This window comes from Episyrphus balteatus, chromosome 4 (genome assembly GCF_945859705.1).
Source record: "Episyrphus balteatus chromosome 4, idEpiBalt1.1, whole genome shotgun sequence".
In the NCBI taxonomy this organism is placed as follows: domain Eukaryota; kingdom Metazoa; phylum Arthropoda; class Insecta; order Diptera; family Syrphidae; genus Episyrphus; species Episyrphus balteatus.
This window is the reverse complement of record NC_079137.1, coordinates 4,533,335-4,550,108: the sequence shown is the minus strand read 5'-3', so window position 1 is coordinate 4,550,108 and position 16,774 is coordinate 4,533,335. Positions and strand designations below refer to the sequence as shown.

Sequence of the window (16,774 nt, the reverse complement as noted above, 5' to 3'; positions counted from 1 at the left end):
GTTCATACAAGTACCGTTACCTCTACCCATACCGCTACCGCATACCCTCCGGTGTGGCCAAGCCTTTAAAGGCTTGACCACACCGGAAAGGTATGCAGTAGCGGTACGGGCAATTGTATGAACAAAATTCCTGAAAAACTGAAACATGGACGTTCACGTTTGGATTTTATTTCATACAATTTCCCGTATCGTTACCGAATACATTTCCGGTTTGGCCAAGCCTTAAGCCTAGTACGCAGCTGAAGTGAAACGAAAAATTTTTAAGTCTCCAAAGTTTTGTTTACACTTTTGCTATACCCTTACCCTATTGCAAAAATAAAATACAATGGTGTAAAATTTGTCTTTTGTAGTTGTTGTAGAAAAATAAAATTTAGCAATTTTACGCCTTTTCGTTGCACCGGATCGTGAATACCCCTAATAAAAAAACAAGTTTTCCGCATCATTTTCTTAATTTTCCAGTCCCAAAAACTATCTAAAAATGCGTTTGAAAATTTTCACTCATGTAATTTTTCACTTTTTGAGCCAATGTAGTTAAGTCTTTAACTTTACAATTTTGAATCTGTCATTTTAGCAGATTCGGAAAAATCGCAAGTCACCCGAAGAATCATAAGCGAAACCAATACGAATCTAATAAAAAAAAGGGTTTTTTTCAACTCTTTGACATCCCTGTTAATTGAAACAGTTCAGCGATAAATTTGCTTGTACAATTCAAAAAAAGTAATAAATTTGGATTCCACAAATCTACTACATTCTTATCCGCCATGAATTTATCTTCCAACAAAATTCAAAAACAATTTAATTTTTTAACGAAAATATAAATTATTACCCAAATGACACAAAATGAGCTTACTAAAATCAATTTTCAAACTCGTAATTGCAGTTTATCATCAATTATTTCTTTTTAACACATAAATTAATCAAAATAATTCAATACTATACCACAGCTTGACTAATTACCACCTTCAACATAAAACACGATGAAATGTATAAAAAGCCTTCATTTCGCTTGTGTCTTCGGCTTCGTTGTCATCGAAGTCCATTCATTTGATCAAACCACATGTGAGTGCGAAGAGGACTACAATATATTTTTGCACTGACCTACGAATGTAGTTGTCTCTAAATGTGTTTTTTTGTTTTTGTAGTCGTCTCGTCTTCATCCATCTTCGTCGCTCGCCGCTGAGTGAGTTGGTGTGGTTCAGTGGCAGTCATCGTTTATCTTTTTGTCACTGTTCGCCATTTGTGATATTTTGCTCGGCCTGTAACGACGTACTAGATTACTAGTGTTCCATTCTTGTCGTAAAATTCTTCTTTTGTCACTCTTGTTGCTCTCTCTCGCTTTAACCAACCAACTTGTGTGTGTCAAAACCGCTGACATTTGATTTTTTTATTTTTCCCAAAAAAAAAAAAAGGTTAATTTTTTTCGATTATAATTTTTGGACTTTTTTTTTTTATTTCCTCAAAATATCGTTAAATAAAATTTTAAGGAATTTATTTAATTTCTCATTTGTGCAATTTTATTTTTCATACTTTAAAAAAATAAAAGTCTTGCCCCATTCGTTACCGGTGGTGGTGGGAGGAGAGATAAAGAAAAAATTACAATTAAAAAAAGAATTTATATCTTTAGTTCACCTGTGGGCCCGGAGATAAAACCAAAAAGGCTTTAAACTGGCTGAAAAAAAGGTCCCCATGGCCTTGTGCCAAACTTCTGTGGTAAGTTTATCGAATAAAAATGTGTTATTTTATTCTTTTTTTCCCCCCAACAAAATATCCTTCACGTTTTCAAGTAGGATCAATCGACTAATGAAACCATATGGAATAGAAAATATGAAATAAACACAAGTCCCGTTCTGAAATTGGCAACAACATCTTGGAAGCTTTTCTCTTAGCCTTTAAGATTAATGCAAGTTGTGATTTCATCACAGGTATGCAAATCTGGGAAGTAGTCCGGTCAATATAGACATTCAACCCAGAAATAATTCGCATAGAGCTGAAAATTGGTATAGAGCATTTAAACGTCGAGTCAGCGTTACCGTTGAAAATTTTTGAAAGGTCGCTAAAAAAAGTCGCTTTTAGAAAAAAAAAAGGTCGCTAACCTGAAAAATTGAAAAAAAAGTCGCTTTTTTGTCGAAAAAGTCGCTATTTAAAAAAAAAGTCGCTATTTAAAAAAAAAGTCGCTAAATCGTTTTCATATGTTTTTACATAGAAAAATAAACATAAGTTGTCTTGAAACAAAGTTTTTAGTAACAATAACGAAATTAGAAACTAAAAAAAAACAGTCTTCATTTTAGGATCTTAATAGGCTATTGATTATGTAGTTTGGAAAGGAACTAAGACGTTCACGGGTTTTTATTGCAGGAATCGTTGAATGGGTTATAGGTTAGGTTAGGTAGAAATGGCTGTCAGGAAAACAACTGACACACTTAGACCATTTATTGGTCCGTTGTGATACCATGATTTTGTGAGGAAATTCCTCACTAATTAAACCAGTTGGAGCTTTTAATAAAGCGGTGAAGGTTGAAGATGTCAGTATTGATTAGTTCACTGGTATGGGTTATAGTAGAAGATAAAATCGCAGAGTGCTATTAAATGAGAGGGTGGAAACTGAAGATAGGGGTGCAAAAGCCCCCTTTTTGGGTTTTTCAATATATACCTCGTAAACCAAGCAAAATTTTGATATATTGCATATAAAACTTTTTATAGAGAATAGTTAAGGGTTAATCGAAAAAGGGACTGATATTCACATTTTTTTTCTTTTTTTTTTGCAAACATTTTTTTTATATATGGTCAAAGTTTTGAAAAAAGATATAGAAAATGTTAATGCAATGAAAAAAAAAATGTTAATTTTCAATGAAAAAATTTAGTGAGCACAGAATTTTGAAGGCAATTTAAATAGGAAATTTATCCCATTTAAATTGCCTTCAAAATTCTGTGCTCACTAAATTTTTTCATTGAAAATTAACATTTTTTTTTTCATTGCATTAACATTTTAGAAAATTTATCCTATTTAAATTGCCTTCAAAATTCTGTGCTCACTAAATTTTTTCATTGAAAATTAACATTTTTTTTTTCATTGCATTAACATTTTCTATATCTTTTTTCAAAACTTTGACCATATATAAAAAAAATGTTATATAGTGGTGAAATTTTGTGACGTATCTATAGTGGTGGGTCCAGTGGACCCACCAATGATAAAATAAAATACCAAATTGAATTTTTTTATAAATTTTTTTATTGAGCATTAAAAGATAACAATTTTAGAAGAAGTAAAAAAAAAAAAAAAGAAAATTCATTTTCAAAATAAAATTTGCACTTTAAAATTCAGTCTTAAAAATCTTACTTTAAAAATAAAAGTAGATGTGGGTCCCCTGGACCCACCACTATAGTTAAGGGTTAACAAAAATTAAAGGTATGATATTTGACTAAATTTTTGTAATAATCCAGTAGTTTAATAATTCCATTGTTAGTATTTAAGTTTATTTATAATGTAAGCATTTAACATATTAAATAAATAAATAGGCATTATTATCTTTCAATTAAGCCATCGAAACCTAAACAAATATTTAATGGAATATTTTTTACGAATTTTTAAAAATATGTTACATGAGAGTAACGCTGGGTCCAAAAGGGTTAAATAAAAATAAAAAACTAGAACGACTACTGCACTCTTGCGCCATTATTTTATTTGTTTGAAATTTTTTTCAACTTCACTTGCTAAATGCTTGTGTTCAGCCTTCAGCATTCAACTCGGTCTGCTCAGTTATTTTATTCTGAGTCCATCGATGGTGCTCTGAACTAGCTCAGAATACGTTCAGAACAAAAAAACACAAATTTGAAGCTCTAAATGTTCAGAACTAAAAAAGAAATACAATTTTTAGAAAGAAAAAAATAGTCGCTATTATGAAATTAGTGAAAAGGTCGCTTTAAATAAAAAGTCGTCGCTCTGTCGCTAAGGCTTCAAAAAGGTCGCTAATAGCGACTAAAGTCGCTTAACGGTAACGCTGCGTCGAGTACCTGGGTGACCACTTTGCTCGGTATCTTTTTTATTATTCCTAAAGCCTTAACTAAATTTTCAACTTTTTGCAAAATTATAAAAGTGATATACCGGGCCGGGTGTCTCGGAATGAGATAAGAACATTTTGATGGATGATTCTTGGGTATATTCTAAGAAAAAATTTTTCTAGAGTAACTCTCTATCTGAAAAATTGATACTCTTTAGCGATGATTTAAGAAAACGCTTACTTTGGTATGTCTTTGCTCATGTCAATGTTAATAACTCCGTTAGTACTTATGATAGAAACTTCATTAATGTCTTGATCCAAAAAAACGGGCTCTATCAAGTACACAAAATCAAGAACACTTTTTAAATAATTGTTGTAACAAGATCTTAAACAGAAATAAACTAAAACTACAAAAATAAATTTTTAATTCTTACCCATTTTTGACTATAGCAAAAAAACACATTTTTTTTAGAGATTTTACCTGGTGCAGGTTTTCCTAAATATTATAAAATCTATGATTTTTCTGGCAAACTTGTTAGCAACTTTTTTGTTCATTATTGTTTTCTTCATTGAAATAAATTTATAAAACACTATGTTTATTAATACATTTATCGAAGAAAATCGTCCCCAAAGTCAAAATTATCATGGATAAGAAAAAAGTAATTCCCTTTAAAAATTAATATTTGAGAAATTAAAAAAAGATATTAACATTTTTTACATGCAGTTACAAAGAATAGCATTTCTTCTAAAAATCAAGACTAATGATGTTTCTATCGTAAGTATTAACGGAGTTATTAACATTGACATTGACATACTAAAGAGTATCAATTTTGCAGATAGAGAGTTACTTTAAAAACATTTTTTCTACAATATACCCAAGAATCATCCCTCAAAATGTTCTTATCTCATTCCGTCACACCCTGTATATATTCTTTTTCCCTAGGACAATTTGTTTGTAAAAAACAGTATACATATTGTTTTTTTTTTTTAGACAAAAAGATAAGCTCTTTGCATTATTTTTGTTATTTTTTCCATTACGGGAAATAATCACAAAATCAGTTTGAATATTTTCACTTTTGTGGTCAATGTAGTTAAGGCTTAAAGGTATAACTAGAATGACCTCTTTTTGCAAATAGTCAAAAAGTGAAGATTTTCAAACTCATATTGTGACAGTTTTTCCGACCACAAATTTAAAAATAATGATGCAAAAAGCTTATTTTTTTGGTTAAACCCTTAAATACGTGATTTTTCCAATTTCGAAAAAAAGTTACTCCAATAATAATTAAACTTTTTTGTTTCCGTATTCAATAGCTTATATAATTACGATCCTTTTTCATATTTTTGGATTACAAAATGACGACTTTAATTATTTGTTTTCTAATTTACAAATAAAGGTTGGCTTTCCAAAATCAAAGCGGTTTCAGCCAAAACTTCAGTTTATTTTTTAAATGCTCTAAAGTCTAAAAAATTAATATAATATTTGAAAACAAAAATGAACAAATGCATTTTATTAACGCGATTTTGAAACGTGTCAAATGTCGAAAATAAAAATTAAACTCAAATTTTCGACATTTAACCTTTAATAACTTTTTATGCACACATGGGATTTTTGTGGACTTTTGACATTTGACTTTTATCGATGTTTTTATGCTCTGTACAAGTTTACAGCTCTATGCTAATTTTGTCCATGTTTTACTTTAGCCTTAACCGTTTAAAAACAAAAGACAAAATACCCGATTTTATTTAATAGTCCTATCTCTGAGACCTAATATCTTCTAAACGATGGCAGCTACTTTTTTGTGAAAAACTTCGGGGCTATAAAATAAATTTAAAATATTTGTCAAAACCCGCTTTTAGAAGAGTTGAGTACGAAAAACTGTTATTTTTTAATTTTCAAAAAAAAAATTTTTTCTTATTATATCTCTCAGAAAGAGCACATTCCCAAAGAAAACTTTTCGATAGGACTCACGGCAAAAAAACGTTATTTTCGACATTTGACACATTTTTAAATCGCGATATCTTCTAAACGATTGCTCGTAGAAAAAAAAGTGTCATAACATTTTTTTTTAGAACATTACAAAACCCATAAGTCAGCGATATACTTTTTTTTTGATAGCTTCCTCCATTTCAAAGTTATATACGAAAAACCTACATTTTCGAAATTTAAACTTGAATAACTTTTTATGCGCTCATCGGACTTTTGGGGAATTTTGACATTTTACTTTAATCGACGTTTAAATGCTCTGTACCAATTTTCAGCTCTATGTGAATTATTTCTGGGTTTGCACTTTGTTATGTCTATTTTGTCTGGACTAGAGTTTGCTTGCTTAATGCATTCCTCGCAGATTTTCATCAGTGTAATGCAATGTAGTTCAGATAGAACCACGCAATCAAAAGCCTCTCTTTCACTAGCCATTCTACCGACATCCAAGTTTTAATCCAACAACATTAATTGCGTAATAAGTTGTTAAAAGACGAAAGAGTAGAATATGTAGGTAGTAAGTTTCCCAATTGAATGAATAACTTGGGTGTTCCTCTCCTCGTGTCGTCGTTGTCTTCCTCTTTGTTGCCGGCAGAGAAAGTTTAGCTTAAAATATTGATGCTTCTTTCAGCAACAAAAATAAACACAAAAAAAGAAACATAATCAGTTCATACCTTGCCTTGCCTTTAAGAGTGCTTTTCTTGTGTCTTTTTTTTTGCTGTTGTTTTATTTTTAAGATAAAAGCAAATTGATTTTTACAATATTTACGGCTGTTGCCACCACTCTAGCGAGTAATGATCACTTCTTATTTTGTATTTTCTTTTCTGGGTTTGAGCTCTGGCTGGACTGTGGAAGTTGGGATTTTTTTTGTTCTGTTGTAGGTAATGCCTTGGTCTATTATTATTATGTGTTTTTTTTTTTTTGTTTCAATGAGTTAAAGCATTGATTTGAATTTAGAACGGATATGTTGTTTTTTTTTTTTTTTTGTTAGTCGTTTGAGGTCTAGTCTCTAGTGTGTGCATCATGCTGGTGGTGATGATTATGATGATGATGATGATGCATTGGGAAATTTACGCTTTAAAACGTGATTTTTTTTGTAATTTATAATATGAGTTATGACACCTTGTATATGAGTATGAGGGCATCAGTTTGCATAATGAGTTTGTTAGTTTAGCTTATTTTTTTTTAGTATAATTCTACTTTTTATGTATGGTCTGTGTTATAATAATCTAAGTTTTAGGTTACTACAGATTTGCATTGTAAATAAAGATTGGTTTTGTAATACAAGACTCAGAACTTTATTAATTGGACTTGTTAAATTATTAATTGACAAGGTGTCTTACGATAAGTCAACTGCTCTACAAGAACGGAATTTCTGTATGAACTAAAGGTCGTAAAAATCTATATTAAATAATGTTAATATTTTTTTTTTTTACTTATTTGTAACCTAGTCGCATAAGTCCTAGATTTCACAAACATCCAAAGTAAGAAAGTATTTAGATGATTTTTTATGAATTGATCTATTTCTGCATTCATGCGACTATTTATTGACAAATTAGATCAGTTGACTGACTCTAAACTGCCTACATCTTAGACAAAGAAAACTGTCTAGCAGATGGACCAATTATTTATTTATTTATTAGGAATATGTCAATTAAAAATCACTTCATATTTCTCATGAGTGCAAATAACCTTAAAATTAAGGATAGTAACTCAAATATCTCCTCCGTGGAGATTCTCGAAGTTATTAGTCATTTAAATGCAGATTGGCTCATGTACATATGTCAGACGAATTAGTTTTATTTAATTTTGTCAATATTGTAATTTAATGTTTTATTAATCCCATTTTTTATTTTGTTCGCCATTGCAACAGTAGTCATATATAAAGCAAGCAACAAAATTGTCATAAAAAGAACAATGAACTTGTGAAAACAACAGCATTGCAATGTCATTAACCGTGTTGATTTTTTCGTTGATGTGTGTGGGTTGGTTTGATGTAACAAGAAAGTGAAAGTTGTTGTTAAATTGCATTCTTATGACTCTTTTGGTTTCTCTTTAAGTTGTTTTTTTTTTTGTAAGCACAATTTAGTTGGTTTATTGCAATGTGCGTCCCTTAATTGAATGCAACAGCGAATTTGAATTTTATGAACACGTTGATATTAAATGTTTGTGACTTTGTTTTTTGAGAACAAAGTTGCTAATCATGGAATAATTTTTCTGATATTGGAAATCTTTTTGAGTATGTTAAATTTTGGCCCCTGAAAAAACTTTTCATTTCTCGTCTAAGATATCACCAAAATTTTAATAACCAAGTTTGAAGCAAATGCTTCCTTTCACTGCTGTGAACTGTAGCTCGAGATAGAGAAACGCAAATATTTTCGGAGTCCACTTTGATCGCATGTGTGATTGTTATCTTGAGTTCGATTCTTTTGACGAGTCATAAACTTAGCCTATAGTACGTACCTACCTGCTATATCGCAAGTAAGAAAATCGAAACATTATCAGTCCTTAGAGAATAAAAATGGTAAAAAGATTAAAGGAATCACATATTTCGATCAAAATGTTGGCTGACCATAAAACCATTATGCGTCACATACAAATTATTAAAATCTAATTTAAGAAAAAAACCAAACCGTTTTTCATTTTGATGAATGATCATGATTGATGGTAGTTGTATATTTAAAAGATAAAATTTAGCTTTTTACGTATGGAATTGATTTGCAGAGATTAATAAAAGTATCACATTACGGTAATTGGTTGAACGTGTAAGAACCCTTTACGCAATCTTTGTTGAATATCGTAGAACAAATAAAAAAGAAATAGAATAGAACAATAATTGTTAAATAACAAAAATGAACTTAGACTTATTCTTTCTCTTCAGAATGATTAACGGTTACGTAAATTACGAAATTTATTTGTTTATATTAAAAAAAAATGTCGTTTCATTAGAAAATAAAAGAATTCAATTGACTAAATTTCTCATTCATATTAATCCGATTAGAGATTCTGGTTTGTGTGCATAAGATTGGAAATTATTTTGATGTTCGCTAATCAGGTAGCATTTTGTATTTGAACCGACAACAAGAGAGTTTGTCATATAAAATTCCTATTCTTTGATATAACCAATATTAAAATGTAAATAATATAAAAATATGTGTCAATGCACGAAGCAATTGAAATCCTATATAAAAACCTTAAGCGTTAATGCAGTACATGCTTTTCTCTTAATTTTCACTAACCTCTAACCTTTTCCCAATAAGTAAAAAACCTCAAAAGTTAAGGCCAACATTTTGTATGCTACCTAAGGTATGTTTTAAAAGAGTACCAAGACAAATTTCCATTTCCTTTACATTTGTGAACAATAAGAATTTAAAATCAATTTTCTTAGGTACATTAAGAAATTCAAGGCAATCAAGTGTGATCAGAAAGAAATAAGACCCATTTAACACATGTTTGTATGTCTGCCTCCAATTTATTTATATTCTGATCTGGGAACCTTATCCATTTCGCACTCAGTAAATTAATCGCTTAGGTCTAATTGGAAACTTGTATTTTTTACATAAATATATTACTCTGCACGTGCTTATAAAAGGGTTTTATTTCGTAACATTTAAGTTCTGTTTTTTTTTTTGTTCCTTAAAAAGCTTCTCTACTTAAAATTGATAACAATTATTGCTATCTACGTATCTGTTTCAATACTACACTATAGTTTCCGTATACACGAAATTGTAGCAGCCGACAAACAAACATTTCATCTATTCGTTAATTGCAAGCAGATGCTATCGCTAACACCATATTCAATTCATGTTTCATAATAACACCCTACGTTAGACTGAATTGAGTAGGTAGTGATGTCTTATCAGCTTTTGATTGTTGTTACTTGAGAATTGTTTTTTTTTTTCTCTTTTTTATTTGATGATTTTTTTACAATTCCTGGAAAGCTTTGGGGATCTGATTTCATCATACCTATTATGTTGTTGTTTGTTTGTTTTATTTTCCAATGAAGAATATTTTTTAAAACACTCAACAAACTTGGCATTGAAAGACAAATAAAAAGTAAAAATGAAAATCTGGCATAGTTAATTTTGAAATGAATCCGGATTGTTTGTTTTCTTTTTGCAAAATCTAAGGTCACAATTGTTTATGAAATGATTCATGGTCTACATTTTTTTTTATTATCTCTTATCTATTTGTCGAAAGGGCAAATATAAAATCATTTCTCTGTTTGATTTAATATTTTTGTAATAATTCTAAGTCCAGTTTACAGTTTGTTCTGCAAATTTCCTCTGATTCATAAATCGAAATAAATCAAGACCTTTACGTTTTACGATTTAATAGTTAAAGCAATCCGAATTTGGATTATAAGACCTTTGGCATTATAAGAGTTTTATAGCGTTTTGTTAAACAGTTTAAAAGGATAGGAAAAAAGGTAAAGAAAATATATTTTGAAAATTAATTGAGGTTTGGAAGGTTTACAAGACAGGCTTTATTTCCCCATTGAAGAGTTGTCAGAAAATTTTCTGAAAAAAAAGCTAGTTTTCGGACAGGAACTCGTCTATGGGCTTTAAGCTTTGCTTTGTTTATTTGTTGGTTAACGTTTCAAATCAGTTCTTCTTCAAGACTAAGGTTAACTGTAGGTGAAATTAAAGAACTTTTTTAAAGCTCTATTTTAATCTGTATATCTTTAATGAATGAATGAATGAAGTCTTAAAATTGGGCAGGTTCAGAAACGTTAGGGCCTAAATATTTAGGTAATTTCTTGCTCTCTGATTGGTCAACTGTCAAAAAAAATCCTTCCAATTTAGGTAATTTTATTGGAAAGCTGACTGGAAAGTTAGGCAAGAAAATTTTACCTAAACATTTAGGAAAGTTTTTTTTGTCAACATGACAGCTGATTATTTTTAATAAATGAATTACGTTAGCAAAATTAAATCTATTTGTTTAAAAAACGAATAAAAAGTGCTTTATCGGTTATAATTAATATTATTTGTTTATTAAAGAATAGTGAAATTTGGTGTCTGACCCATGCGATCTGTAAAAATCTTAAGTAAATTTGGATATTTGACAATGATGAAACATCCAAACAAATTTAGTCAATTCACCTTTATTTCCGTTCAGAAAATGACGTTGCCTAAATATCTAGTCCCTAATATTTTCTGAACGTGCCCATTATGTTTATGATTATAAAAACAAATTGAAATAAAAGAAATTTGCTTTATGCCAATACATTATATTCAATAAAAATACATTATATGCCTTCAAAATTGTTGCGCTACAATGAAATAAATAACTGATGGTTTAGTTTTACACTTATGTAACAATACTCTATTAAAATATCGATTTGAATCCAATTATATTAAGTCGAAACAAAGGAGATCCACCCCCCATCTCAATTGACTTAAAATATTTGAATAATTTACAACATAAGTGGATTTTTGAAATTATTAGTATTAACGAACACTTGCAGTTTCTCAGGAACATTTTATTATTTGAGCAGCAGCAACAAATTGGTTTATTAATTATTTTTTATGTTTTAAGTTATAGTATGTAGAATTTAAGAAGGATTTTAAAACGATACTAATGCATGTGGCAACTAAATTCCTATAAAAGTAGAATAAACTAGGGAAGAAGAATTAGGTAAGTTTTTTATTTGACATACCTAAAGCAAACATTTCACTGATGCATAGTATAAGTGATTAAATAAAATGCACAGGATCAAAATAAAAAATAGGCTTGACATTAAGATGGTATAAATGCTCTTTTTCAAAAACATCAATAATTATTTGCTATCACTCATACCCAATGCTGTGGGCTCCAAAGCTGCGTCCAGCTGAACTTAAATTCTGAATTTTTAGAGGCTCTGATTAATCGGAACCAAATATCATCTAAGTATCACCTAAACAAAAACAGATTGTAAAAAAAAAATATATAGAAATTTAAATAAATCACACTCAACCAACTTTGTCCTGTCTAATTGTAACTTAACATTGAACATTGCTACTAAAAGAAAACAATTGTGTAAATAATTTTAATAAAACACAAATATTCATAAGCTACGAATAAATGTATTCACTTTCAATCACTCTGCATATCAAGGTTTTGAGGGTTTAACAAAAAATATGGTCAGTGTTTACCACCAACTATTAAAAAGCAATGTAAATTAATCTAGCATGTAATTTACATGAATACCTAAACAAATAAAATCATTTATCAAACGCATGCTAGTTGATTTGAGTAAGTGTGGAAAGATACTGTGTTGTGTTCTGTTGATTATCCAACAACCCTTTAACAATTGACAATAGATAAAAGTAGAAACATGCTATTTATTTCATTTGATTATTATTCTTTGTTTAATCATGTAATCAAGTTATCAATATTGAAAACAATTGTGAGCATTTATATGCCTACATTCTGGGACAGATAAATAGATACACTTTAGTGTTTGATTTTTAATTAATCTACCTCGAAAATGAAAAAGTAAGATTGAGTTCGAGAAAAGGAACTTATCGTTTTGGGAATAGTTTTCAAAAGGAAAATAAATAACTCCGAATTTTGAAAAAAAAAAAAAAACCTTAAACAATCGAAAATTATAAAAATCTTAATTTGGCGTTTAAAACGCTGCAAGGCTTTTAGTCAAAAATTATTTTTCCCAAAAAAAGTCCTGAAGTTTAAAACTTAAAGCTTCGAAACAATAAAATTACTGAATGAAGATGGAGAGAAATCTATGGGAAGAGAGTCTTACTACTTTTATTAGATCTTTTTCAGGTTTTATTTTTAGTACAAACGTAATCTAAACCAACTACCAAACAATTTTCTGCATAAATCATTCTAAATCAAATTTTTTTCTTTCTTTTATTCTATTTTGCAGTTGAAATTATATCACACTGTAATTGAAGATGTCATCTCGAGTGTACGTGATGCATTCCTCGACGAAGGAGTCGACGAACAGGTATTGCAAGAAATGAAACAAATATGGCGAACAAAATTACTAGCAAGCAAGGCGGTTGAATTAAATCCCGAACCACCAGAGCCCCAACCACCACCGATTATTTCAAATAATCCAAAGGTAAGCAAGGTTTGTGTTCTCTCTCAACTATTGTCTTGTTGAAACCCTTAATAGCGTGTTGTTCCCTTTCATATGTACAAAATGTTTGCTGTCTTAATACTTCTGCGTGTTTATTTTTTTTTTTGAAAAAAATTTATTTGATAAACTAAAATAATCTACAACTATCGCTTGCTTAAAAAAAAATATGAAAAATAAAAAAATGCAAAAATAACCAAAAAACAACCACAAAACTATTGAATCATCAAAACAACTGCGCTCTCAACCTCTTCTTTAACACCATGGCCACGAACTACTCGCGCATTACGAATGTATATTTCTGCGGTTTTGACCCAATGAATATGATATTCTCTTCGTGCAGCCATCAAAGGTATGAATCAATTTTTTTTTTAATTTTTTGCTTTTTTTCTAATTAAAAGTTTGACTTAATTATAATGTATTCAAATTTGTGTACTAATGTTTAATGATTTTAATTTAGGCCGCTGCTAATAAATCAAAGAAAGCGGCAGCAGCTGCAGCGGCTGCCGCTGCGGCCGCCGCAGCCGCCGCTGCTGCAGCAGCAGTATCATCTCAAAACAATACAACAGCTGCTAATCAAAGTGTCGATGTTAAACCAAATCAAATAAACAATTCCGTATCGACTGTGAATGGAACAATTAAAACAGAACCAAACCAACCTCAGCATCAGCAACTACAACAACATCAATTAATGCAGCAACCACAACAAACTATGGTTCAGCAACAACAACAGCAGCAACAACAACAACAACAACAGCAGCAGCAGCAGCAACAACAACAACAGCAAATGCAACAGCAGCAACAACAGCAGATAGTACAACAAAGACAACAGCCAAATCAAAACAATCAGCAACCTGTTCCGCAACAACACCCATCATCGGCGTCAGCTATACCAGCAGTCGCAGCATTAGATCCAAATAAGATCATGCCAGTCAATGTTAGTATGACTAACTTTTAAAATATTTCCTTTGAAATGTGCTAAAAAATCATACATTTCTTTTTTCCATAGATAACTTTACCTGCTCAACCCGGTACCATGAATACAGAATCACGAGTTCTGACCATTCATGTGCCAGCATCGGCGCTGCAAGAGAATCAATTGACACAGATCCTCACGGCCAATTTGATTTCGTCGATTATGTCGTTGCCAACAAGCTTGGCTTCGTCTGTATTGCAACAGCATGTTAACGCTGCTCTACAGAATACCTCTATGCAAAGTAAGTTACATGTATCTGAATACAAATCATTACACTTGAATGCATCACTAAATGTGAAGTTGACAAAGGGCAACACATTTTAGTAAATTGAAACTGACTTAGCTTAGTCGATCAAATGGGAAAATTGAGGGTTTAACTTGACAAAAAAAAAGAGAAAATTGTAGTAGGAAAAACGTAGTTCCTTGATCGGTAAAAATGATAAAAATAGTTTAATTATGCATTGACTCGCATTAGGCGTTAATAATTGTTCACCTTTCTATCAAAGTGATGGTGTCTCTAGCAGATAGGTTGTCTGAATCTGATCAATCTCGTTAGATAATAGTTTAAAAGTTCGTGTGAATTTTCTACGGTGCTTGAGCTCAATGTTTCCTCATACTATGATATGCTATGTGCTTGTGCAACTACAATGACTAATAAGGTGTAATTGTTGCCAAACAGAAGAGTAAACACCATAAATAAAAGGAACTGAAACAATTGCCATCTTAAGGGTGTATAATATTCCCATCTTAAGGGAATTTCTATTTTTCCCTGTGACAAAGATTTTGATGTCTGTAGGTTGGCTAGCCATTTCTTTATTAATTGCTTCCTGCACTTCTTCTGTTGTTAGTTCATCTAGGTCTCTTGTCTTCAGAGTAGTTTTTGATTTGAGGTTTCGAATCTTTGCACTATTTCCTAAAATATTCTTGTTTGTCTTGTGAATCCAGTACATTGTGTCAAAAGAAAGAAAACTGTTCTTCTAGAACCCGTTACGATTTATATTTAAACAGTTTTCCTTACATAAAAGAATATCGTCCAAAGCAGTTTCGAGTTCAGCAAACCAAGAACCTTCAGAAAAGTATATTTTGGTTTTTGTGGAAAAAATCTTTTTAACTTCAAAGGTAGTCAAAAAATATTTTGTTTGCCGCTGATTGTTTGGAGCTGATTAATCTGAATCAATTTCCTGGTCCTTATTTGACTGCTTTATTTTGATCTTCTTTCTTTCAGGGCCTGAACAAAGCTCTCATTTTGTTCAGAATAAAATAACGTTCCTCTTAAGTTTCATTCCCTCAAATTGCAATCTATGCTAACATAAACTTGTTATTTTTTTTTTACAGAAAATTTCACAACAGCCAAACAATTAGATGGTGCTCTTGATACATCGGACGAAGATGAATCAGAAGAAAGCGACGACAACATGGACAATGAAGATGACGATGATTTGGACAAAGAAGAAGACGAGGATGGCGAAAACGACGGTGGACCCGAAGAAGAGCCACTTAACAGTGAGGATGATGTTACGGACGAAGATGCTAGTGACTTATTCGACACGGACAATGTTATTGTATGTCAATATGATAAGGTAATATACATCTTTTTTTTGCTTTTTCAAAAATAGAAACTAAAAATTTTTTAACAATCTATTTTATAGATCACAAGATCGAGAAATAAATGGAAATTCTATCTCAAAGATGGTATCATGAATATTGGCGGGAAGGATTATGTATTCCAAAAGTCCAATGGTGATGCTGAATGGTAGAAAAACAGTCTTTTTTTTTGTTCTTTAGATAAATCATTCGTTGTTTTTTCTTTGTGTTTCTTCTCTTACAAAAAGAAATATAATTGTTATTTTATTTTCAAATTTAACAAAGAAAAAAAGAAATTTTTCTAAATTTTTAACTTAAAACAAACTAGTGTTCAGCTCGTGAAGGGATAAGTGATATTTTCCATACACATCACATTAGATTTTCTTTTTTTTCACAAATAAAATAACTAAATTGACGAATGCCAAACACATTTTTTGCTAAGCATAAGACACTTTAAATAATGTGAACAAAAAGTTTGGAAAATCTACATATCTTTCATTTCACAGAAGCTGGATACTAGTGAATTATTTAAGAAAAAAACACAAATTTTGGACTGTGAAAGAAAAGTTTAAAAAAAAATGAGGAATGAGTGTTAAAATTATATAAATTATGCTTACTTAAGTGGTCAAAGAAATGAAAATTTTTAAACAAGACAATTATTATTAATAATATATTTGAATATATGTAATAGTTAAACAAAAAAGAACCTAATCGTCATTATGTGCTATTATGTAGGAAAATTATAAGCAAAACAAAACAGACACAAACAAACCATTACTACGATATTAAAATATAAACAAAAAAAAAAAAACAAAACAAAATCAATAATAAAACATTATTATTAAAAAAAATTGTTTTTTAATTTTATTTATGTGAATGCATACGCCTATTCACTGTGAACTCATATCTGTAAACCAAAACTTGTTTCGAAAAATGTATCGGCTGCGGAATGTAACGATAAGAAAGAAAAAAATGTTTGGTTGGAAATATCTGAGGAACCAGGGGTGACATTCTGTATCGCATAAGCGAACAATTGTTTTCGAGTGTTCGAAAAGATTTGCTTCATGGCCTGAAGGAAATCTTTCGCACACGAGAAAACGTTTAATCGCTTATGCGATACAGAATGTCCTCCAAGGAACTTGTAGTTGTCAATT

General features: G+C 30.4%; 2 protein-coding genes across 8 annotated transcripts in view; one reads left to right on the top strand and one right to left on the bottom strand.

Annotated features, from left to right (window-relative positions):
• LOC129920097 (39S ribosomal protein L19, mitochondrial) overlaps positions 1-16,774 on the bottom strand; it is a 93,593-nt gene that overhangs the window by 1,690 nt on the left and 75,129 nt on the right. The window lies entirely within an intron of this gene.
• Positions 1,001-16,188, top strand: LOC129920096 (transcription initiation factor IIA subunit 1). Of its 7 annotated transcripts, XM_056001282.1 has the most exons (9): positions 1,004-1,059; positions 1,143-1,406; positions 1,624-1,710; positions 12,848-13,054; positions 13,404-13,412; positions 13,521-13,997; positions 14,070-14,277; positions 15,372-15,616; positions 15,686-16,188. In XM_056001282.1, exons 3-9 carry the CDS (start codon positions 1,687-1,689, stop codon positions 15,791-15,793), a joined length of 1,278 nt encoding a protein of 425 aa, XP_055857257.1. In that variant the 5' UTR covers positions 1,004-1,059; positions 1,143-1,406; positions 1,624-1,686; the 3' UTR covers positions 15,794-16,188. The 7 variants fall into 7 exon arrangements, with proteins under 7 accessions (XP_055857256.1, XP_055857257.1, XP_055857258.1 ...); XM_056001281.1 differs by lacking the exon at positions 1,143-1,406 and having other exon boundaries at positions 1,001-1,059; positions 1,625-1,710; XM_056001283.1 differs by lacking the exon at positions 1,004-1,059 and having other exon boundaries at positions 1,066-1,406.

Excerpts from the sequence above, each read along its gene's own strand:
- LOC129920096 (XM_056001281.1), top strand. The coding sequence starts at position 1,687 with ATGGCCTTGTGCCAAACTTCTGTG. Across the intron at positions 13,998-14,069 it reads ATAAGATCATGCCAGTCAAT|ATAACTTTACCTGCTCAACC; the intron begins GTTAGTATGACT and ends TTTTTTCCATAG. Across the intron at positions 14,278-15,371 it reads ACAGAATACCTCTATGCAAA|AAAATTTCACAACAGCCAAA; the intron begins GTAAGTTACATG and ends TTTTTTTTACAG.